General features: G+C 40.3%; 3 protein-coding genes across 10 annotated transcripts in view; 1 reads left to right on the top strand and 2 right to left on the bottom strand.

Moving 5' to 3' along the window:
* LOC134813012 (ubiquitin carboxyl-terminal hydrolase 45-like) overlaps nucleotides 1-6,120 on the bottom strand; it is a 48,293-nt gene extending 42,173 nt beyond the window's left edge. Inside the window, exon 1 of the mRNA XM_063820675.1 lies at nucleotides 6,109-6,120. The gene's annotated coding sequence lies outside the window, so the exon portion shown is untranslated. The remainder of the gene's footprint in view (nucleotides 1-6,108) is intronic.
* Nucleotides 895-1,641, top strand: LOC134812415 (zinc finger MYM-type protein 1-like). The gene has a single exon (XM_063819818.1). The coding sequence runs from the start codon at nucleotides 895-897 to the stop codon at nucleotides 1,639-1,641; it is 747 nt and encodes a 248-aa protein (XP_063675888.1).
* Nucleotides 6,121-7,819: 1,699 nt separating the features above from the next.
* LOC134813000 (uncharacterized) lies at nucleotides 7,820-13,926 on the bottom strand. Of its 8 annotated transcripts, none has more exons than XM_063820654.1 (11): nucleotides 13,852-13,926; nucleotides 13,471-13,713; nucleotides 11,495-13,282; nucleotides 11,164-11,410; nucleotides 10,925-11,013; nucleotides 10,616-10,710; nucleotides 10,135-10,266; nucleotides 9,800-9,986; nucleotides 9,432-9,520; nucleotides 9,146-9,239; nucleotides 7,820-8,852 (listed from the first exon to the last, which is right to left on the bottom strand). In XM_063820654.1, exons 1-11 carry the CDS (start codon nucleotides 13,886-13,888, stop codon nucleotides 8,692-8,694), a joined length of 3,162 nt encoding a protein of 1,053 aa, XP_063676724.1. In that variant the 5' UTR covers nucleotides 13,889-13,926; the 3' UTR covers nucleotides 7,820-8,691. The 8 variants fall into 8 exon arrangements, with proteins under 8 accessions (XP_063676724.1, XP_063676723.1, XP_063676720.1 ...); XM_063820653.1 differs by having other exon boundaries at nucleotides 11,164-11,578; nucleotides 11,663-13,282; XM_063820650.1 differs by having other exon boundaries at nucleotides 11,164-12,103; nucleotides 12,188-13,282.
* Between the last annotated feature and the right edge of the window lie 11,639 nt (nucleotides 13,927-25,565).

Raw genomic sequence — 25,565 nt, 5'->3', positions numbered from 1 at the left:
GGGATGGTGTTTATTTTATACATACAATTGATCTACCCAAACATACAAATAGCGTACATGGCTTCTACGGATCCACCTAAGAAGAAACAGAAGCTATCCCAGAGTAAACTGTCCTTTGGTACCAAAGAAACAGGTTGGTTCTTTTAGATTTTAGATCAAAGGTCTTTTACGAATCAGTCCGAATACACAATTAAACTTGAATTACAAGGTTATTATACTTAACTCTAACATATTTCAGCATTGCATTAGCAATAAACAAATAGCAAGCTTCTAGTGACTAAGCAGTTTAACAGGTTTTGCTGTACATGTGCTGTATATGTTATGTGTAACGTGGCACTATTTGAAGCATTCGTCCCACTTTTCAGAATTGCAATAATTGTACTTTGTGTAACTGTGAATGACAATTAAATTTGAATGCCATGAATGCTGTAGCCTTTGCTGATGCCTGATTAATAAGATTATCAAGTGATTTAAATGTCAAATCATCACATGCATGTATAATTGGTTGATGAATGATGGCACTGATTTGTTGCAAGATGGTATCTTGAGATATCTTTTAGGATATCTTAGTTTTAGCATAAAGTTTAATTAGGGACGTAGAATTTAGCATGAATTTCCGGGTAGAACTTTCAACTTTCCGCGGTTATTAAATTGGAGTAGTTTATATTTCAATCTGTCAGACAAGAGCCGTGGTGCCGTCACGCATTATTGCGTGACGGCACAACGCATCTAACGTATAATGGCAGTCAAGTCAGTATAATCAATAATGTAATGTGGTCTTGACTTTTGTTATTTCTCAGGCCCCAGTATTAGTACTGCTACTGATACCTCTGCCCTTTCTACGAATGAATAATGATGAGTGCCTCTCTGATGATGACTTACAGCAGACTAATGATGTCCCACACTCACAAGAACACCAATCTGAAGCAGGAGTCCCTACAGACAGGTTTCAATAATTGGAGCAACGCTGTTGGTGATGTGAAGAAAGGGTTAGAACAGCACAATCGTTGTACGGCACATAAAGACGCATATTCAAAGTGGGTTCAATATAGGCAGAATTGCAACAGTGTGACTGAAATGTTGAACCCAAGTAGACCAGTGCTTGTGAAACAGCACAGAGAGTATTTCGCTATGTTGATATCTTATATCAGATACTTCTGTGTTCAAGGACTTGCCTATCGTCATGAGGATGAACACGATGATGAAGCTTTAAACCGCGGCAATTGGGTGGAGTTTATCCAGGTCACACTGGAAACAAATAAGGACTTTGCTCATTTACAAAGCCTTGTCAGAGAACAGATAGGAAAAGAAATGCAGCAGTCTGGGATTTATTTGTTGATGTTTGACGAGAGTAAAGATAACAACGGACATGAGCAGATATCGGTGAATTTCCGCTATTGCTTTGAAGGCAGGATCAAGGAGAGGTTCATTGGACTCATCAGATTGGCTGATCAATTCACAGCGGAACATATCACCTCACTTCTGCTACCTTTGCTTGATTGTTTGAAGCAATGTGGGATGCTGGTAGGAGTCACTACAGATGGTGCTAGCGTGCTGGCAGGAAAGTTCAATGGAGTAGCGGTTAAGCTAAAGGAGCAGTATCCCTGGATCATCCACATTCATTGTACAGCTCATAGGTAGGATAGTAATAATAGGTTGCATCTAATAGCATTTTCTGCAATTTAGTGACAGTTTAAATTTGTTGGTAGCTGTAATGAGCTCCTTGTGCAGAAATGCATGAGTATCTTCCTCCTTGCTGACACTTGTATGAGCTTGGAGAAACATCATGCGCGGGCTATCCCGTGAATGTAAGCTTGTATATATATATAGTCAGCACACCTTACCTTGTTTTACAGTTTTGGCAGGAACTTAACCATTTTAATTTGCAATCGTTATTATAAATAAAAAACTTTTACATGTTTTTAGCTATACTATGACCTCACAATCTGGTAATGATTTTGTATCACATGCAGAGTATCTGTCTACTTTCGTTAATTCTGCTAGCAAAGAACTTAATGCAAAAATCGTATTCATTGTCAAGGATAGCCCTAAGACATGTACGTCTGGCCAGAAATACTCAGCAAACCACGAGCTCATCTGCAAACTTGATGGATGTGTGTCACTGCGGCACAACTCGGTGAGAGACACCTTTGCAGGACTAATTTTAATGAGAACTGAGAAATGCAAGGAAGACTGACCCAGTTCTTCCAGTTGATGGTCTAGAGTTGTCAAAGGGAGTAGTCCTATCCGAAACGGCTTGTGGGAGCTGGCTGGCGGTTGTGTTAATTAAATTATTCTAATGCAAGGCAGGATTTCAAATATTACATCAAAGCTAGAACTTACCATGCATATACTAGCACATGTCGACATGTTTTACAGGGTTTATACAATACCCACAGGGCCTGTATACAATGTGTAACAGGTGACAGCAAACAAACCGGAAACTTATAAAATGAGTTAAATAGGACACCACACGTGTATGATCTCAGCCGCTTAGTATGATAGCAGATAGTTCAAATCGCATAGTTGCCCAAGGGTCCTGGATGTATAAATTTCCAGTATGTTGATGCAATGTTGTGTTTTGTAGTATTTGCAATTAACTGTGTGTTGACTACACGCGGCTGAGGCGTCCAAACGAGGATTGGACGCCTCACAACATGATTTCACAAAGATCATGCATGCGCTTGCATTCAAACGTTTGAGTAAAATAACAATCTTTATATCACAATATTTATTTTCTCAAGCACCAGATAATAATTTTAGGGCGTCCTAGGGGACCAAGTAAGGCTGAACATTTCTGCAAGATCGGTTTGGAATGCTTCAGAGCAGTGGCGTAACAAAGGGCCCTGCTGACCCTGCTGTGCGGGGGGCGCCATCTTAGGGGGGGCGCAAAATCGTCCATTGAATGTGGTACAAGGGTACTAGCAAAACTGCGCGTTTTGATCTAGAAACACACTTTTTGGAGATTATACCGGCGTATCCTCTAAAATCACCTAATTTGTTCAATTTTAGGGAGAGGTGCCAAATGGAGACCTAAATGCATACCTCGACAAACATGCCACTTGTGCACGAGCCAGACCTTATACAAAACAGAGGTTAGGAGCTGCTTTTTTCGAAAAAGAGCACACCAAGCCCATTTTTAATCGACTAAAATTGCTTACTGTTCAAAACTTGTACAAATACCACTGTATATCTGAGATATTTCGAATTATGAAATTTCGCACTCCATACTCGTTGTATTGTACTATAGACTCATCAAAACGTGATACAAGCAATGTCATAATCCTCCCAAGAAAAACCAACACTTTTCTTTATATAGCCTCCAAATTGTGGAATAGCATACATAAACGGATTCTAAATGAGAATGGGGAAATCCTCACTACTTCTGTATCTTTGGTTAAATTACGCTGTAAAAGTATCATCCTGGGATCTCAATCCATCAACAATAATAACACCTGGACTTACCACAACTTTCACATCGCCCCTCACTCAATCACAGACCAAACCATCTCATCACTCACTCACCAAATTGCCGACCCAATATCTATTGAAGTGGCGAAAATTTTCTAGACAAATGATATTTCGATATTATTGCTGCAGCAGACACAAATACCAACATTATTATATTCCCAAACGTTTGAACCTTTAAATTAACTAGGAAAGTCAATCCTCAACTTGACTTTTACTGTTTTAAACAGATATGATGATATTAACTTAATTTATTATTATTATTTTTATTTTATTTTAACATACTCCTTCTTAGTGTGGTGACTTGGGGTCCATAAATATAACAATACAAGCTGATAAACCAAAAAGAACAACTGGGGTAGGTAGGTAGCCCTGGTGGGTGCGTAAACTTTACGGTCTGCTCTCTCCAAGATCAGCCTGCTTCTCCATTTTACCGTGAAGCCTAATTTCTAGTTTCTATAAAATATACAATGCAAGTGCAGGTTTACTAATCTTAATCTACTTAACAACTCAATAGCCCAAGTCACCATACCCGTAGTATATTCCATGGTAATAGAAGAGCTTTAAAGTTTTTCAAATTGTTGCTATAATTGATTTAAATAAAAATTTGTTGTTTTCTTGAAAAGGGGAGAGAGCGCCAACAGGGGGGGGGGGGGGGGGCATTTTCGGCGGTGGGGCACCAACAGGCAACGTTACGCCACTGCTTCAGAGAGGGCATATTTCGATGTAAGGGTGTTCCATGTACATGCCCCAGTCCCCTCCAATGCAAGCGAATCGATCCTAGCAATGTACCAGTCCCATGAAAATGAGAGAAAACGGTGTTACAAGGCAATACAAGGGTTCTCGAAGTGGAGAAAGGAAACTTCACACCGTTAGTTTTCTCAACATCTGGTGGAATGGGTAGTTAGTCAAAAGACTTGGATTTGGACTTGGAGCCACAAGGCCAAGTGATATAAATAATTTTTGATTTAATATAATAGGGTCATTGTGATATTATGTTTATATAAAAAAAAGGAAGCAACTCACGGTATCACTCTCAGAAGAGACATGTTTCATCATTTACCGGAATTGCAACCAAATATACACAATAAGGTTTGGTACTTTATCCGTACATCCCCTTTAATAGCTACAATAAATTGTCTATAAAATTTACATAAACAAACTTAAGAGACCTCAAAGCTCGTCTTCTGAGGAATGAGATTGAAGGATACGTAAACCAGTCCAAGGTGCTGGGCTTTTTGTCTTCCTCTGATTCCCCTGAGTGCTATGAGTGTGCTTCGTAGCAGATCAAACCTGAATCGTGTTCTGATGTGATTTTTGACCTGGCTCTTAGCTTCTTTATTGTGGTCAGCTATCCTTTCAGAAATACGATCTACAAACACAGTGCAGAGTGGGCCCATACCTCCGGATGTTGTAAAAACTAGTGGGACAAAGGACCCTTTCTCTGACTGAAGTACTCTCTCCTCATATAGATCTTTCTTCTCTTTCTCATGCGCACTGTAGATTTTATCTAGTGGCTTAAATGTATTGGAGTCGCAATTAGGATGAGTGACCCTGATGTCAAAGAATGTTCTTTCGAATGGAGCATACAGTCCAACAGCTGCTACGTCCAGACGGGCTTCATCCTGGGTGTTGGTCTTCCTGGAGAATGAAGTTGGTTGGACAGGTAAGAGTGCAGGTTCTATCCTTACATCCTTACACTTTGCTTCTTGAAGGAAGAAAGCTGCAGTGTCTCTAATGGCATTGTGGCGCATGCAAACGTATCCACCTAATTTACAATCAAGGGAGTGGTAGACACTGTTTGCATGTCCGCAAGCACAATTAGAGGGCACTCCTTGGATCTTCCATCCATAGCGTAGGCGTATGCTGTCTTGGAACTCTTCCTTGTTTAGAACATAGTTGAGGTCCTTTAGAGGTAATGCTGAAAGCCATGTTGATGCTCCCTTCTCTCTTGCTTGGTTTAAGTGGTTCTTAAGAAGATGATCTGACCCATTATAAAGCATCTTGAACCTTTGTGATAGAAACTCATCTTTCTGTTTTCTCAGTTCTTCTTTCTTTTCTTTCATCTTGCCCATATCCAGCTTTGTGATATCCTGGTCTTGTTGGTTGATTAAACTCACAAGATCTTTAGTGAGTGCCACTGAGAATGCATATTATGTTTATATTGTATTAATTTGAAAAAGAAATTCTGATATTTCGTTAAAGGTTTTTTTAAAACTACTAAATAATATGCACATAAAAGAAATAAATAAACAATATACACAAATAGATTCGGCAATGGTAATTGTCTTGCTATAAGATTAGACACCTAAAAGTAAACTTCTGTCAATAAATTAGTAAATAAAAACGGTATAAAGTTTTAAAACCCAGGGTAGAAAATAAAACTCTTTATTTACACTTTAGTTGACTCATTGATTTTAAAGGCGGAATTTGTTTTAACTCATCCGAAAAATTGTGCAGGCCGGGGGCAAAAGTCAATACCCATACGTTGGGTCTTATTCCAACGGCCACCGATAACTGTCTTTCATATTTGAGAGTTGTTGCTTTGCAAATGGCATACTGTAGTAATACTTGTTCGAGAATTACCGTCACCAAAATTTGAAAATTCGATTTTTGGGGGCTACAACCAATACAAGCAACATCAAATTATTTATTACATAAGGGGCAGTTTAAATATTCTCCGCGAAAGCTCACTCCCCAAATTGCGCGCATTGTAATTTATCGACAGAAGCTGAAGTCTACTTTAATTATATCTTAACGCATAACTGATGACGAAGTACTTTATGACAAAGTATTGATAACAAAGTACTATCATCTATATACCTTGTTATACGTTGTATGACCCGCCGCGCACGAGTGCGCGGCTCCCCCTGTATCGTCGAAACTCTACTATAGTGAAGCGACAGTGGGGGTCACCACGTGATACAATATATACCTATTACCTACATATGTATCGTCGTGACCCCCATTATCGCTTCACTTAATTGACGAGGTCAATTCTTCGTGCAGCTCGGCGAGGCCCAGTAGGGCATCTCGCCGATCTAAGGAGAAGCATTATTGGATGCGCGGCGCGGCCCGGTTGCCAGTAACGCATCGCGCTACAATAGTTTTACTAGTATTGTGGCGAAAGCCACGATATCAGATACAGCTGCGCACACGTGCGCGACAGGTCTACAACGTGTGACTTCACCTAACCATGTGCTTTTTGCGTTGCAGGTTTACAACCTCAAACCTACCAGGACGCGCGCTGAGTTGGACTCGTCGACTAGACGGTCCTAATATATGGAACAAATATTTTACGAGTATCACCCGTTAACTTTCGCGCCGCTGCGGGCGCGCTTGTTTCATGTTTCACAAGTCAAGGCGTGAGGTGGGCGCGCACTATTGCAAGTGCAAGGGCTTTGGATAGAGCAAACGTGTGACAAACCTAAATTAGGGAGAGTACAAGCCAAACACAAAAATCTTTCGTATAACTATAAGGATCGCATGCCTTTTTACTCTACAGACGCTTAACTGAGCTTTAAGTGACGTTAATTTTAAGTGACGTGATCAGCCCAATTCTTGTCAAATTAGCTTTTAGATTTTGTATTATGACTCAAACATAACATGAACCAAACACAATAATTTATAGCTTTTAACGGAGAATGACGCGGCTCCTTTTAGTTTCCCAAAGTCGTGAAATCGGACCAAACATAAAGTGAAAGTCGTAAGTTTGGATTTAAGAATTCTGCTCCGCTTCAGCTTGCACCCACAACCCAGGAATGAAAAATTAACCGTACCGACCGGCTAGGGTCTATCTCCGAAAGTAAAATTAAAAGACATAGACTACCGGTTTTCTGCAAAACGTTCGTCTAGTTGTATAAATTTTGATTTTAAAGTTAGCTCTCCAGTAGCACAATTTGGGAAAACATAGATTTTGAGCTATCCAGAAAAGTTTTATTTTGCGCCGAATAAAAGTTGGTAACTTTAACAATTTGCGGATTCCTGTCTTATGATTTGTTTTGTGTTTGCGTCTTGGACATGATTGATAGGTCCGGACCACTTTATAATGTATAATTTTGCAGTTGACATTTACAATTCAAGTTTGCTTTACCCGGGGACCCCAGGCTATTATGATTTATAAATCAAGAGGCTTCCATATAATGAACATATCGACATGGGTGCAGAGTTGAGTCTGTACGGAACCTAGTAGTTTCAGTTCCTTGTTCATAAACATAACCGCGCGCCGTGTTGGACTCGTCGACGGTCTTGGAATATTTGGAACAAATTTTTTACGAGTATCACCCGTTAACCTTGCAAGCCTCTCTCGTGCACGCGATCACAGTGATAATAGAAAATAAGCAAATAAATTCCTGAAGTTTGGTTATATCATAAAGAGATAAATAGTGCTTGAACTGAATTATGTACTAAAATTATAAAACAGCAGAGCATACGAGTCATCCGTACATACATATTATAATTTATGCCACGACAGTAACGCACAATGAACATCAAGAATCAAGACCGCATCTCTCATACACTCGAAAATAATTTAACCTAATGTCAACCTAGCGACTAGCGTTCTAGCATGACTGGCGTTCTAGATAACTACGACAAAAACCCCCTATAAAAGCATTAAAAAATGATGTTTTACATAGTCATATAAGTAGAGATGATGCCTGCAATATGTAACAAAATAAAAATAATGATCAAATTACACATGAAAGTCATAAAAAGTAATAAGAAAACTTTATAAAATTTATAAAATGTTTAAATCGCCTAAATCCAAAAACCCTAGAATTTTACTAATGGTCACTCTTCCATACATATCAGGAACATCATTTCTTGGCTACATTTAATTTTTTGCCCTTTAACAAATATAAATGTTTAGTTAGCCACAATGCTTTAGCGAGTTCGGTTTTGCTATTCAATGTGCTGAATAGGCTGATCAGTATAGTCAAAGACAGTTTTGATCACGTTTACTAGGTCTCATTTGGTTTCATTTCTCATTATATTATAATTTAATTTTTACATAATTCTCGACACGTCCTTCTTAACATGCATACGGCCTGCACCGCGAGGAGATATCAACTCGAGTCTTTTCTATCAATCCTCGGTTTCTATTTCAGTATTTTAGTAGACTGGATCTATGGAATGTGTGTAGACTGGATCTATGGAATGTTTCGTCATGGAATTGTCTAATGACTATTTTAAATCCTAAAATATCTGTCCTCCTACATCTTCCTACATCTCGGTAGCGTTGAGGAACTGACACCAGGCTCTGTACTCGTTGCCGCATTTGAATCCAGCGATGTAACGCTTGAAGATAGCACCACAGCTCGTCTGCTTGGTGAAACGAGTGATCTTGATATCAACTTCACGTCCGTCCGCCCACAACGATTGTTCTAAGAGAGATCAGGATGTAAAGTATGTAAATAATGTGCGCTATTTACAGTTGCCACAAATGCGATTAGTGTCTATTTTGATCACGAGTTTAGTTTTACAGGCTGCAGACAGAGTATCAGTTACAGTATCGGTACCGTCAGGCGAGAATGAAAAAATCCCGTACGAAATGATTAAGGGCGCTTGAATTCACTCTGATTTAATTGAATGTAGAACAATTTACATTCCCTCTCCCACTTTGATACCTTTCACTGGTTGAGCAGTAATAAAAATTTAAAAATCTACACTATCTTACCTGTTTTGCCATCGTAAGAAGCTCCAATCCAGATATATTCGCTGGCAGAAATATCTTGTTCCATTGCGTGGTCCAAAAGTTGACGGTGGACGCTCTGAGAGATAATCATTAATAAAAACGAGAACGAAATCATAAACGTTCTATAAAATCATCGCATCATAATGGCATGATGCGATGATATTGATAGATGAACCTGTCATCCAAATCGAGGTCATTGATCAAATTAAAAATTTAGAACCCATAATGAGATAGTTAAGTTGAATTATATTCTAAAAATAGAACTCACTCTATCACTAGACCAGGTAGCCAGCATTCCTCCCTCACGTTTACAGTAAGCTCTAGCCTGATTGTAGGTCAACTTATCCGGAGTTAATTCTGGAATGGTGGAGTAATGTTAGTTGACTACCGACGAGAAATAATCAGATTATCTGAACCACTTACCGTGGTGAGTCAGATATCCGATGTGAGTTGTACATTTTCATATTTTAAAATTAATACCCTAATAGCATTAAGGTCTTGGACTGTTGTAATCATCCTTACACAAATCGTAAAACTAACACAGTCTCATATCTAATATGTTTCTAAACAACGAAGGGACAAAAATGCCGTTCCCTCTCCTTATATGGGCATCACGTGTCACTTTAATTAACTCACCGTAGCAAGATTCGTAGCTGGAAAATCCTTCACATCGTCTCTCCTCACCCTCACTATCTTCTTCATCATCATCATCATCAGTCTTGGACATCAGCTTCTCAATAGATCTCAATACATTTCGCATCTGTTCGGACAGATCTTCATATTTCTCTTCCATTACTACTAAGGATCCTTCCACGTCATTCATCTGAAATATTGCTTTGTGAACAGGCACATCGACAAAAGGTTGACTCTATGAACTGTGTGGGTTACAATAATAAAAACCCAAAAGCAAAAGATATATTGTGTCTCAACTAAGCTTGTGTTTCACAAAAAAGTAGAAAGCAAAAACAAACCGCTTCTTTTAGCTGGTAGTTCTCCATTCTTAAGTCATCATGACTCTGCACAATTGACTGCATCTGTATCCTTTGTTGTTCTGATTGATCTTCTAAATCTTCGATTGAGTTACTTAATTCGTCGTTATTAGCCTGAAAATAAAAAGACGATTGAAATTATTATTAATTGTTCCTGATTCATTCAGAAAGAACCGCTTTTAATGAAGTGAGAGGGAAGGGCTGCCTTTAAACAGAAAACGAACGATTATTGTTTTAGATTTTCAGGCTCACGCCTCACACAAGAATGAACAATTCGAACCTATTCCTCCATAATATCTATTCACATAGCTATTTTAGGAATTTCTTCAGCTTATTAAGTTAAAAAGAGCAGGCTAAAACGTTTCTTAAGTTTTAGCCCGCCCTAGACGGCGTAATAAGTGCAACTGATACAGTATTGTTAGATTCTGCAACGAGACCTCTAAACTTTCGCTAATTCACGTACCTGGAATGGGATTTCTTCGTAATTGTTGCACATTCCTGCTTTATTTGTTGTAGGGTTATAGTACATACCAACACCGCTCTCACTGCAGTCTTCTCCTGTTGGAAATTAACATGTTATAACAGACAAACGGTGCGGCAAACTGGCAGAATTGAATTTTAAAAGGATCATTTGTCAGACTGCAAAAAATGTAAAAAATTCGAACACGCCGGGTGAAAACTATGTATTATCGGAATCTGCTGATCTGCAAGTGCCACGTTGTTGTGTCACAATTAAATGTTAAGTTCACTTGAATAAGAAATGTGTAATTACTGATGGCATTGGAATCGTTGGAGTCTCCGGAATCCATGGTTGGACTATCACTTGGCATAGATCCTGAGTGTGTCCTCTCTGTTGGTTCCCTGTTAGAAAAGGTTTTAATATTTTTAAACTAGCGGTGGGGGGGGGGGGGGGGCAACTTAAAATGTTTAAATTTAAGGGAATCTAAATCAAGTAATTTGATTAAAATCAGTTTTTTGTTTTTAATTTGGGACTTGACAACTGAGGCGCACCTGCCGTATTTTTCAGTGGTCGTAGGCGGATAGTATCCGGACGATGTCTCGTCTGATTCGGTAACATACCCTGTAGTTGCGGACTCTGAGGACCCCTCCGATGAACTTTCTTCTCTTCTTTGACTGGTCGTCGTACTCGATGACTGGTTTTGCTCTTCAGATGGTGAAACTGATCCTTCAGATTGTGAATCTGATCCCTGAGATGGCGATTCTGATTCCTGGGAAGGTGATTCTGATCCTGGAGAAGGTGATCCTGATGCTTCAGATTCTGAAACTGGTCCTTCAGATGGTGAAACTGATCCCTCAGATGGTGATTCTGATTCCTGAGAAGGTGATCCTGATCCTTCAGATTGTGAATCTGTTCCCTGAGATGGTGATTCTGATTCCTGGGAAGGTGATTCTGATCCTGGAGAAGGTGATCCTGATGCTTCAGATTCTGAAACTGGTCCTTCAGATGGTGAAACTGATCCCTCAGATGGTGATTCTGATTCCTGAGAAGGTGATCCTGATCCTTCAGATTGTGAATCTGTTCCCTGAGATGGCGATTCTGATTCCTGGGAAGGTGATCCTGATCCCTGAGAAGGTGATCCTGATCCCTGAGAAGGTGATCCTGATCCTTCAGATTGTGAATCTGTTCCCTGAGATGGTGATTCTGATTCCTGAGAAGGTGATCCTGATTCCTGAGAAGGTGATCCTGATCCTTCAGATTGTGAATCTGTTCCCTGAGATGGTGATTGTGATTCCTGGGAAGGTGATTCTGATCCTGGAGAAGGTGATCCTGATGCTTCAGATTCTGAAACTGGTCCTTCAGATGGTGAAACTGATCCCTCAGATGGTGATTCTGATTCCTGAGAAGGCGATCCTGATCCTTCAGATTGTGAATCTGTTCCCTGAGATGGCGATTCTGATTCCTGGGAAGGTGATCCTGATCCCTGAGAAGGTGATCCTGATCCCTCAGATTGTGAAACTGGTCCTTCAGATGGTGAAACTGATCCCTGAGATGGTGATTCTGATTCCTGAGAAGGTGATCCTGATCCTTCAGATTGTGAATCTGTTCCCTGAGATGGCGATTCTGATTCCTGGGAAGGTGATCCTGATCCCTGAGAAGGTGATCCTGATCCTTCAGATTGTGAATCTGTTCCCTGAGATGGTGATTCTGATTCCTGAGAAGGTGATCCTGATTCCTGAGAAGGTGATCCTGATCCTTCAGATTGTGAATCTGTTCCCTGAGATGGTGATTCTGATTCCTGGGAAGGTGATTCTGATCCTGGAGAAGGTGATCCTGATCCTTCAGATTCTGAAACTGGTCCTTCAGATGGTGAAACTGATCCCTCAGATGGTGATTCTGATTCCTGAGAAGGTGATCCTGATCCTTCAGATTGTGAATCTGTTCCCTGAGATGGTGATTCTGATTCCTGGGAAGGTGATTTTGATCCCTGAGAAGGTGATCCTGATCCTTCAGATTGTGAATCTGTTCCCTGAGATGGTGATTCTGATTCCTGAGAAGGTGATCCTGATCCTTCAGATTGTGAATCTGTTCCCTGAGATGGCGATTCTGATTCCTGGGAAGATGATCCTTGAGAAGGTGAAACTGATCCTTGAGAATCAGATGCATAAGATGCATAAGTTTGTGAACTTTGTTCTCTAACGTGTCCTGAAGAATCATGATCTGTATTATAGGTGGGTTTATAAGTAGTGGTGGGCTCTGGAGCAGTAGTTCGCTCTGGGGTAGTTGTTGGCTCTGGGGTAGTTGTTCGCTCTGGGGTAGTTGTTGGCTCTGGAGTAGTTGTTGGCTCTGGGGTAGTTGTTCGCTCTGGGGTAGTTGTTCGCTCTGGAGTAGTGGTAGGTTGGGGTGTGGTGGTTGGTTGATGGGTAGTAGCAGGAGCTGTTGTTGCCTCACGGCAAGTATCTTCTAAGTTCATCACTTCACAGATGATACCCTCGAATTTATCAATCTTGATGTAGGAGGCATCATTCATTCTTTGCATGGACCCCTTGTAAGGAATTTCAGCTTGCTGGGTGGCACCACTACTATCTCGGTAATGAACGTGAAGTTTATCGCTCTCAGACACTAAACTTACAACCACTTCTCCTTTGGGAGGAATAACATCTGCGTCACCTGAACAATAATACGCGATCAGATTGATGAACTATAATGTAAAATTATATTCTGTATCAACCATTGAATAAAGAATGCATCGATTGTGTACATTATTTAGCTATATTTTATGTAATATTTTTGTCGCATATGAGCGGGGTAGTAAATACTGTGTTTCGTTTCGATAAATATTAAATCAAGAGACTTACTTGCTGGAACCCATTTTTTGGTTCCTTTTCCGGTCATAAACTGAAGATAAACTCCAAGCTGAGGCATGATAGGGTTCCTCCACGTGATCTGACCCAGATAACCATCTCCTCCGGCACCGTCGTAGAATGAAATTCTGATACCTTTATCCCCAGATCCAACAAGTTGGGTGATCACTTCGGGATCAAACGGGTGGTACTCCTGTGACGTGACATCACTTGGCTCCGTTGCAGCGGCGACAAAGCCTGTGGAGGGATATGTGTCAAACAAAGAACAGCACTAAGAAAGTTTAATGAGTTTAAAGTTATAATTTTGTGGGTCAGAAAAGGTAAGAAATATTGTAGTAATCGGGTAAAAACAGAATGACCACGGCGGAAACTTACCAATAGCGATGGTGAGGATGGTTAGTCGATATAACATACTTGATCAACACTAAAATAAGACTGTGATAATGAATTGAAGTCTATTCGAAATGAATAAATTAACATCGGGTACTACAAAAATTCAACAATCACATAATAATAATAATCCGCTACTTGCGCGAGAAGGTTCTAGGACAATCACTAAAGATCCTCCGAAACATTAACGGCTATAAACAGAATAACAAATATTCCACCCCAAACAAGATGTGAAATACAGGAAAATATAACAATTCCTAGCTGTTTCCAGCTGCAGATCAGGCGCCAGAAAGGAAGCCAGGGAAGTGAGTGCAATGCAAGACAATGTAGAAATGGGATCAAGGACGGGCAGCATGATGTAAGACAATTGGATTAGAGGCCCACACTCCACCCACCACTGGAATCGTATTACCCGGCCTGTAATACCCAGATATCAGGTTCAGCGTCACACCACCACAAATTGACGCGTGGGCATGACCCCATAACGTCTAGAGTAAAAACAAAGGAGACCGCTGGTGGCAAGATGGGGAGAAAGGGGCTGACTACTGAGAGTTGTTTGTTTACTCTGCGGTCAGGGTCGCTACATGCTCCGGGGCTATACATAATGAGATTCCAGGGAGCTCTGGGAGTCTGCATAAATGTAATTAATTGTTGAATATCTGGTGAGCTTGACACTCGCAGGGGGGAGGGGTACACTCCAGCTGCCACATTCCACGGGTCCCGCGAGACCCGCACGACACTCCGAGTAGACTTTTACCTTGTAATCTAGTTCCGGGCCAAACGGTTCCGGAATTATACTCCGGGAATCGAAGGATCATTGCTCTGTTGTAAGAAAATTATTGTTTGAGCATTTGAACGCAAAACAAAAGACAAAAATAGAAGTATGCAAACTGAGTAATGTCTAGATAAGAAGTGAGAGGGTAATCAGATACTACAGGAACGCAGGGGGATCACGTTGCCTGCTAACTTGCTTGTCTGGTGCAGCCACCGACCACAGAGTCGGGACACTAAGACAGAAGCAACACGAAACTAGCGGGGGAACACAACTCACACGCCCCAGATCCCAGATCACCCTCACGCCAGCTCTCTGCAGCAGTCTGACCGGAGCGAGGCTGCTACGCCGAACATTTGGTCATCAGCTCTAATACTATTTTTACTGGTGACGGTTGCAATTAGCACTGATGATAAGGGTGATGACCAATTTCATTTTCTTGCTGAACCTAAAACCCTTAAAAACAGAAAAAGGTCGTACAAGAGTACAACTAAAGCAGGGGATACAAGGGCGGTAATGAATTAAGAGAAATGACATCCAAGCCTATAGTGCGCGACAAGCTTAAGGGGATTAAAAGCGGGCCTTCAAAGGCACGTGTACCCAGGAAATTCTTGACATTCCACAAAAACACACTCCTTGATTTCGGCGTTATGTTTTGGAAAGGGTACCCCCGATACATCCATAACTTTATTATTTCATTTCAATGATCTAGAACAAAGCTTTGCAATCTGCAGTAACTTGTGCAGAACAAAGAGAATTTGTATCCTAGTAACGAGGAGAAAAACTGATAAGTTCCAGGAGCTCTACTGGACAGAAATAACGCACAGGAGGAGAGGGTGCCAATGACAAATCGGTACCTGCAAAGCGAATAATTGTGGACATTAGCAAACATACTGATGCAATAAAATCCTGATCCAATATAATCACGGGTATAAAGAAGGATGAGTTTTATCTGATGTAACACAGGGCACACCCTATCTGATGTCTCACACCGAGCTTAGTGTCTCACAGCGAGCTAAGTGTCTCGGAACCTGGCTACATGAAACCAAAAACGGAGCAAGGCGAGGGAAATTTAGAACCATTTTAAAATCCCATTAGAAAGATGATTAAAATAAAACAATCAACTTCGCCCAAAGATAAATATTGGGTGTCTGTTTACTGGGCACTATCCAAGAAGCGTGCACCAGTCTGTGCACCAGTCCGTGCACCAGTCCGTGCACCAGTCCGTGCACCAGTCCGTGCACCAGTCCGTGCACCAGTCCGTGCACCAGTCCGTGCACCAGTCCGTGCACCAGTCCGTGCACCAGTCCGTGCACCAGTCCGTGCACCAGTCCGTGCACCAGTCCGTGCACCAGTCCGTGCACCAGTCCGTGCACCAGTCCGTGCACCAGTCCGTGTACCAGTCCGTGCACCAGTCTGCACACCAGTACGTGCACCAGTCTGCGGACTACTTATGACATGGTGATAAACAGATCCAATTAGTGACGCCAGAAAACATTCTAACTTTGCTCCGTTCACTGTTTAAAGCGGCGCGACTTTCTAATTTCCATTCTAGTAAGGCTAACCTTAAAACTCAGCATAGACTTTTCCAGAAACAAGCAACCGAATGAACCGATGCAGTAGACTGAAGGTTATCTGTATTCCTCACAAGGAAAGTAGTTTTAAACACTAGCAAGTTATTTTTGGACATGATCTTTTAAAAGTTCTCTAGTATCACCTTCTTAAAGTCAGAAAGGTGTTATGCGACATATATAACCACAATCCCACGATACTGATTATCAACTAAAGCTATGAACTGGCCTTCAGAGCTACTCATGCTCACGAATGTAAGTCTGGAATATTTGCAATAATTTGGAAAACGGAAAGTTTTGGCTTATGATTTAGATTACGTTTTGAAGAAAATCAAAGAAATCTCCCTTTATCGAAAATAGACAAGGCGTACCCAAAAAGATAGAGTGAAAAGTACGTTTAACATTGAGAGTATAGTAACCATAGTAACCATGATAATAATAGTTTCTGTCGCTGACAACAAGGCTTGTTTTTTGAAAAGTCACTAGCCGACATCTGGATTTATTCAAAAAGCAACAGATAGACGCCTGTCAACTAGATTCTAGGATACCTACGACGCCTTCTAGGCGATGGATCATGGATGGTATAGCTGTCATCTTATATCGCGGAAATGCTGCGTTATGAAACTAAATTTCTGTCGCATGGTTGAAACATTTACATTTACAAGTAATTTTCGCTGGCTTATCGAACAAAATGGAGCTATATAATTTAGGGGACACTAAATTCCCAGAGAGGCATTTAAATGGTATTTACATAGAATTGTCAATCGGGATCCAATTTGTCACTAAACCTTCGCGATTTCCGAGCAAAAACTAATCACGATTATGTACACATTTGCTAACGTCACAACCTTAATAAAAATAGGGATCACAACCAATAAACCAATTGTAGCTGAATACATGTAGTAAATTATCCAACGTGGATATTAACTCCAACCTTTCTGTCTTGATACGTTCTCTCATTAATTATGTTAAGCTTATCCCGATAATATGAAATATAATAAACTCACATATATTATATGGGAGGTTGACAATTTATAATTCAGATCGCTAATAATAATCGTTTAACTTCACGGAGTGTTATCCGTGCAGTTATCTTATTCTGATCAGAACCTTTGCGGAGGAGACTTGCAATTGTATATCTGTTGTATAATGTTTAAGTGCTCTAAGTTAGTTAACAAGTAGCAAGTTAATATGGTTTAATGTATTATTTGCTTAGTTTTTAGGAACGAATACGTTTATTTCTCATAGATAGAAACCTCATCTGATTTAAGAATGAATCGGATCGATAAATTCGCGATCAGCTGCCGTTGTTCACTCTAGAAGTGGACGACTAGGTTGCTAAGGTACCAGAGATGCTGGTTATTGGACAATCCAAATTGAGACATTTAAAACAGTAGCAAGGGAAACGGGACTCAATATTAACAAAAAGCCACTAATGTTACATTTTCGTGGTTAAAAAGGGCTCGGTCATCGTTTACAAAATGGTTACCTTACTCGTCAATATAAATGTTTAAAATGTTACCTTACTCGTCAATATTGCCGCCATATTTTCAACGGTCAATGTTTTTAACGGGTATAATTTAACCGATATTAACGAGTAAGGTATGTTATGGCTATACGTGTTAAACTAAAACTGAAAGGTGACATCCAGAAATATTCTCATTTAAAGACCAAACTGAAGTCATAATCTATGAGATAATTTCAGCCTACGCCCCGAAAAGGATTATCAACATCCTATCGAAGGAATTTTGATGAATGATCGATGTTAGAAACAAGATTAAGAAAGATCTGAAAGCTTGTGGGACGAAACTGGAAATCGTAACATCCTGCCTCCTAATATCACCTCCCAAGCAACAGACAGAAAACGCTAGACAGACCCAGGTCCAAATCATCGATTAGGTAATCCCTAACGTGCCAACATAAATAAAAACCGAATAGTTTGAGACATTCTAGACGGATTACATAAACTCTGAATTTGCAAAAAATGCAATTTTGACGGAAGTTTGAACAGATCACGCTGGGAGACCACTATAGATGGTAACGTCATGGGTAAGAGACGGAAAGACACTGTGAGGTACACACTGTCTGAAATATAACGTGCAAAGTGGGGACATCTAATTTAGGTGAAACAATAAGCCCTGGGGGGGCCTGTCATACACTCACCAAACATCCTACACTGCGGCGTCAATGAGACGACTGGTATGCAATTAGTTTATCACGGGTCCAGTTTCACGGATAGCCCTATCAACAGACAATTACCAGCCAATTAACAGACAATTACCAGCCAATTTGCGAGGCCACCAAAACTAACGACAACAGGAAGGTGAATGGTTCTGCGCGGGAAAGGGTGTTGTTATCACAATATCAAATAGTGAAGCGACAAATTGGGGGCACAATATTTTGTATGTGCAGGCTGCAGGGCGGGGACGCTTCCATTGTAATGAGGTTAGCGACGGAAGATGATCAGTACCTAATGAGGTATCATGGATAATGACCTGACCCTCAGTGAGTTTGATTTTGTGAAATAAAGAATTTAAAGTGCATGCCAGAGCGTCGACATCAGAACAGATCACCTACACTAAGGTCTACTCATGAGCCCGGGGATAACCCGATAAATAAATCAGCAAATACAGGGTCTATAATAACTAACACCCGCAGGATAAAGCAGCCGGTAAATTGTTGGGGGTGTCCAGTTTCAAGAGGATCCAGAACTTAAACAATAATGGAATTATGTGATAGACCGGCCGTCCAAATCTGCAAAGCTACAAATCTTTAAAGCTTCGAATTCCGATCTGTGCACGCGACCATGCAGTAACGTAATGCTCCATAACTCGGCCTAACTTAATTTAGGTTCCAGATAAGGTTGACAATTGACAGATAAAGTTTTAGACTCTCCGACATACCAGCTACTTATATTTGTAATCTAAAACCGTTCTAGATACTTAAATCGTCAAAATCGCAAAAAACTTTAATATAAGACTGGTCTTAAAATAGATCCTGCAAATCTTAAGCGTAATGTCGTCGAGCACAGCTATCAAGGGCGTCATGAGTCGTGAGACTTACGAATTATAATTACAATTTTCAAGAAGAATTAGAAGAGCGATATCAAACGGAAATCACGATGAAAGATTTAGGATCTAGATAAGAATGTAATTAGAATTGAGATTAACAGATTACCTTTGATGCAGACAAAAGAATTGATAATAAGGAGCCAATATCTAAAAGTTTACAGGACACTGTCTCACTGCAGCTCCGCTTAATTTCCAATTTGTTTATTTATTAGTATTGTCTGGAGCCTTGAAATTCAATACAATTTTCGCATTTTTTGGACAAGATTCGGTCGGCTCCGGCAGATTTAAAGCCAAATTACAGAAACTACAAGATAGATTAGTAAGCATTGTCAAAAGGCGACATAACAAATATACAGACACCGCTTTATCATTCCTCGGGGTTACAGATACGTTTAATTTGTAAATAGGACTTGCGATATTTGATCAGTCATGGAGGAAGAAGCCCATGAAGGTATATCTCTGTGGAATGTCATTCATTATCTTAGAGATATCTTAGAGATATTCAGTGTTCACGCTATAAGTATAACGGCCTAAGCTAAGGGTCTTCATGTAAATATAACATTTCAATTTGTACTCATCAGCGATATATCAGAAATCAAGGCACCTGCTTGAACATACCATGTTGATGTTGAGTAGAGGGCGACGCCCTAAATCCTTAACACCAGGGATTGCCGCTTGATTGCATGCTAGAGAATACCCTCTGATGAAATGTTGTTTCTGCTCATCTTTGATGAGAGCGATCGAATGCATGCTCACAAGCTGTCACATAAAACAGCATGCAATTGCGATTTGTTATGTTCAAAAGGGAAACTAAAGACTTTTACATCCCACTTTCTTTCCATAAAATGGAAAAAATGGAGGAGCGGTGCCAAAGAAGCAGCGCTAATGGCGCTAAGGACGAGCGCCTTATCTCTCTCTCTCTCTCTCTCTCTCACTCTCTCTCTCTCTTTCTCTCTCTCTCTCTCTCTCTCTCTCTCTCTCTCTCTCTCTCTCTCTCTCTCTCTCTCTCCCTCTCTCTCTCTCGCTCTCTCTCTCTCTCTCTCACTGCTGCATCTAATAATAGCGAGGGAAACCTTTCACAAAGATTAACCTCGATGATTACGGCTCAATTTTTTTCGCGTTTTATTCCTTTTCCAGGAGAATAATCATAACTGGACAATATATATCGTCACGAAAATAATTTTTATAAAAACAATTGTAGCTGGCCTGAAAACTTGCAACGTCACGCTTTTGCCAAGTATTCTCTCGAAAGGTATCTTGCATTTTAGTTATAAAGTCCACTCTGCACTTCACTACAAGCCATATAATTCACAACTCGTACCGCTATATAATAATTAAATAATGTACTTTACTCGATATAAATCCTTAATCTGTCCCTAGAACAAATCATGCAGACGACAGCTATTTTTCAAATAAGGACTAAGAGGTTCCAAAATGTACAGAGATTTGTCTGTATATGACGACAAATCAGTTTATTCAGATCAGCATTGTGATTGTGAGTAAATATGAATCTTGGAGGATCGAAAGCTGTTGAACTACTATCACAATTGCACATATTAGTTTACATTAATAATACGAATATACATTATACCCCACCATCCAGAAAAATAGAAACATCAGACCACCTGGATGTATCCTGAAAATGCTCCGTCACGAAGACCGACTGTAAATTTGCATCCAGATTTTTCTGCTGATTTTATAAAATTCTACTATTTTCAAAGAAAAGTCGATATCCGCCCACGTAAATAGATGCTGGATAAATCATTAATATTGAGTTGACATGCCACATATATTATACGAAATAAGGGTTATATACTCGCTCAGTGCAAGCCTCAGCCTTTTCTGAGTGCGTTATTCTGCGAGACAATTCTTGAGGCGAGTGCACCTTTCTTCTTCATTTGGCACTATGAGTATAAGCTTTATATATTATAGTAAGTTAAGCTTTGCTCTCCGTTTTGATCAATTTGGGTGGGGGCGCTATCTTAAGGGGGCGCAAAATCGTCGTTTGAATGTGGGACAATTTTGAAATACTTAACTAAGGTACTAGCAAAACTGCCATTTTGCCATTTTTTCATATGATTATGATGGCAACCTGCGAGCCACATCATTTTTCGAATGCGAGTTCCTGTTATTCATCTCTAAACCAAATGTTCTGTTAAGCACGGAATGTCTCTGTTGAGTTTATGAAATAACGTATTTGTACACGAGCATGGTTAAAAAGTGACCGAAATATTTTAAGCTTGGTTGTGCAAACAAATGCCTTAAATTCAAGCAACTAATTTAGCCCATCAGAAATTGCGTTTCACTGCGTTAATTCGAGTCGAATCAAAGTTTTTCGTAGTGCTATACTTATTAACTATAACATCATTAAAGCAACTGTAAGTTAAAGTTCTTTCGGAACTAGAACTAGAACAAACAGAACATTCAAAAGTAGCAACAGAATAACCATTTAAGAAGCTCAGATCATCGTAGTTTTAGAACTTTGACAGTTCGAGGCACACCTAAAACAGGGATAATTAAATAAATCAGGGAACGTTTTACAACTAAATCAGGGAATATTTACTGCCGAGGTTTCAGTTCAGCCTTACAACTCAGAGAACGACTTATACTGTATAAATACTGCTTATATACAGTCATATACACAGTGCTTATATTATACAGTCGTACTATTTATCAGGTAGCATGTGGTGTGTAGTATAAGTTTTCTTAATTTGTTTTCAGTTCTAAGCCTCACGTATCTTGATCTTGTTCGAATTAATTCTCACGACGTCTTGATGGTTGTGTGGCATTTTCATTAGTTTACCCAACCTTTATGTCCTGGCCAAATGCATATTGATATTGATATAGGCTAACCCTAAAGTTAAACATTTCACACGATCGGAAGCACAGTACCTTATCAATACCCTTATACAAACAAGAAATGTCAGAATATTGCGGAAGATGAGTAATATGTACGTGTGGAAATAGGCCTGTGCTTAAACCGCTTCCTATCAAACGAGTGTTAGGAGTCAGGAGTCTAGTTATACATTATACACACGAATAATCAGCCATATAAACATAGAACATTGAGCCATGTATTTTATTTGCTCTACCCCCGTTTACCATATTGTTCTAGTCGAGTTTACCGTGTTGCTTTGGTCGAGTTTACCACGTTTTTCTAGTCTAATATACTATATATAATATATATTATATATACTAATTACTATATATACTATGTTATTATTATTGTTATTCTAGTACAGTATGATTATATCGCATTTTTGTTTCAAGTCAAATTTTTGTCAACATACATACATAATATGTTCAAAAACATATGTTCAACAAAAGTTTTTCATTATCACAATCTAATATTGGACAACGATATTTGATCGAAATTTGTGCGACTGCATAAGCATATAAGGGTCAATATTCGAGCGTGCTAAATCACTCTACATTCGAACTTCGAAATGTTTCTTAAAATGTCGCCGACAGTTGAAATCGACTGCATTCGATGTATTTCTGAACGCTGATTCTGAATCATTGGGTCCACATAGGATTAAAATGCTCCCTAGCCAGGTATGGCGAAAAACTGTTTGACCATATTATAAGGAAATTAGTCTTCTTTTTCGTAAGGGTTAGGGTTTTCAGGTATGGATTAGATTAGGGTTATAGAAGAGGGTTAGGGTTCTGACTGATGTCTTGGTCTCCGGGCCCCATCATTCCATCTGAACACCAAAAAAAGAGGTTATCCCCTATCATATTTCCAAAACAGTAGTTAGTTTGAATAATGACGAGGCTGTTTTACCTGAATAGATGGTGTATTATAGGAAGGGTCAACAGGAATTCAGTAAGCGTCGATTCACGATTGGGGTCTGATATTCGGCCATGGGACCGGTAACCACGAATTTAAACATTATAAGTGGCTAGAATTGAACCGTGAACTGCAAACTGGAGAATCAAAATGTTGTTATTTAATGATAACCTTGTTGTTTAATGAGTACATTACTTAGGTGACTCGTCAGTTTAACAAGCGAGAATTATTATAAATATTTACGCTTCCTTAACGTCTGAGTAAAATATCATATATTTTTAATGAGTACATACTATCAGAATTTGAATATTCAACTTATAGTTAAGCTATCAGGATTGTGACGTCGCAATTAGTTCCCTTTATATTGCATTTTATCAGAAATTTCAGAAATTTGACTTGAGTTTAGAACTAGAAGTTCCAAAAGTACGATCGAAAGTTATTTTTGACTGTATCGCTTTATAGTAGCTGGATTCTTAGCATAAACTAAAAGTCAAGTTTGCTCGACGTTGAACAGGATCACTTGTAGTGAACCTGGAATGTGAGTCATTTGTGCCGTCTTACCAATGAACTTTTTATGGGATGAAGATCAGTAGTCTCAGCTCTGAGTATCGGCTTTCAATGGGCTCAAATGTCTAAAAGGCGAGCAGGAACTTCCACTATAAAGACGTTCATTCCCACATTGATTCGATAAACACCATCACCAATACATGCTCCTTGCTCCTTGCTCCTTGCCCTGACCATTTGTCTACATATTGCGCGTTTTAATGCCTGTTTTTATACCTCGTACAGTTTAATGATAAATTACGTATTTTGAAATGCAATCTAGCAGCTTCATTAAAGAGTGACCTTCGGGATAGTTAAAACAAGTTGTAGTTTGTTGGAACAAACATTTAAACAAACAGATATGTTTCAATAGCAGAGGACTTCATTGAGCAAGCGAGTGTCATCTCCCCGACTTGGCCTGTAGACAAATATAAGGAAAACAATTAATGTGTTTGCGTCATAGCCTTTGATCGAAGATGAAAAGAATGGGCGGCAAGTGAGGAGTTTGGGCGGCAATTAGGAAGTTTGGGCGGCAAGTGAGGAGTTTGGGCGGCAAGTGAGGAGTTTGGGCGGCAAGTGAGGAGTTTGGGCGGCAAGTGAGGAGTTTGGGCGGCAATTAGGAAGTTTGGGCGGCAAGTGAGGAGTTTGGGCGGCAAGTGAGGAGTTTGGGCGGCAAGTGAGGAGTTTGGGCGGCAAGTGAGGAGTTTGGGCGGCAATTAGGAAGTTTGGGCGGCAAGTGAGGAGTTTGGGCGGCAAGTGAGGAGTTTGGGCGGCAAGTGAGGAGTTTGGGCGGCAAGTGAGGAGTTTGGGCGGCAATTAGGAAGTTTGGGCGGCAAGTGAGGAGTTTGGGCGGCAAGTGAGGAGTTTGGGCGGCAAGTGAGGAGTTTGGGCGGCAAGTGAGGAGTTTGGGCGGCAATTAGGAAGTTTGGGCGGCAAGTGAGGAGTTTGGGCGGCAAGTGAGGAATTTGGGCGGCAAGTGAGGAGTTTGGGCGGCAAGTGAGGAAGTTGGGCGGCAAGTGAGGAGTTTGGGCGGCAAGTGAGGAGTTTGGACGCCAAGTGATGAGTTTGGGCGGCAATTAGGAAGTTTGGGCGGCAAGTGAGGAGTTTGGGCGGCAAGTGAGGAATTTGGGCGGCAAGTGAGGAGTTTGGGCGGCAAGTGAGGAGTTTGGGCGGCAATTAGGAAGTTTGGGCGGCAAGTGAGGAGTTTGGACGGCAAGTGAGGAGTTTGGGCGGCAAGTGAGGAGTTTGGGCGGCAATTAGGAAGTTTGGGCGGCAAGTGAGGAGTTTGGGCGGCAAGTGAAGAGTTTGGGCGGCAAGTGAGGAGTTTGGGTGGCAAGTGAGGAGTTTGGGCGGCAAGTGAGGAGTTTTCATGAAACGGATTATTTTCACTCCCGAATTTAATATTATAAATCCGATGCACTGATTTAAAAACTTAAAAATTGTGAATAAACCGCTCCTTAAAACACGAGACAATCTTATCCCCCGATCAAACCCCTCCAATATCAACCATTATAGGCATTGCATGCCCGGGCGTAGACACTATACAGGGATATATATAATAATAAGGGGATAAAAACTCCTACACAATAAGTAACATACTCACATTTACGCTACACTCATTGCTTGCTGATCAATCCCTAATTGGGCGGTGTTTTACTAAACGGTAAACGCTTCACCGCACAGTTTCACATACTTCGTGACAGGTTAAGCAGTGGTCTCTGACACCCGCCCTGTATTTTGCTTATCGTGTGAGTTCGCCGAACTTTGTTTTTTAGTGTAAGCTGATTTGATGAATCCAGGGAAACTTGTGGTAATTTTATTGCTTGGAGTACATCCTGAATCCCGATCCAGGTTGTAGTGAATGTAGAAAGATACCTTCTTGCTGCAATGTCTCCGAAACAACTTTAGGCCAGAATTTAGAAATCTGTGTAGTGTGGGAATGATCGCCATTC

This window comes from Bolinopsis microptera, chromosome 3 (assembly GCF_026151205.1).
Source record: "Bolinopsis microptera isolate Bmic1 chromosome 3, MBARI_Bmic_1.0, whole genome shotgun sequence".
Lineage (NCBI taxonomy): Eukaryota > Metazoa > Ctenophora > Tentaculata > Lobata > Bolinopsidae > Bolinopsis > Bolinopsis microptera.
Note: the sequence above shows the minus strand (reverse complement) of the source record. Positions and strands in the feature narration are given on the sequence as shown.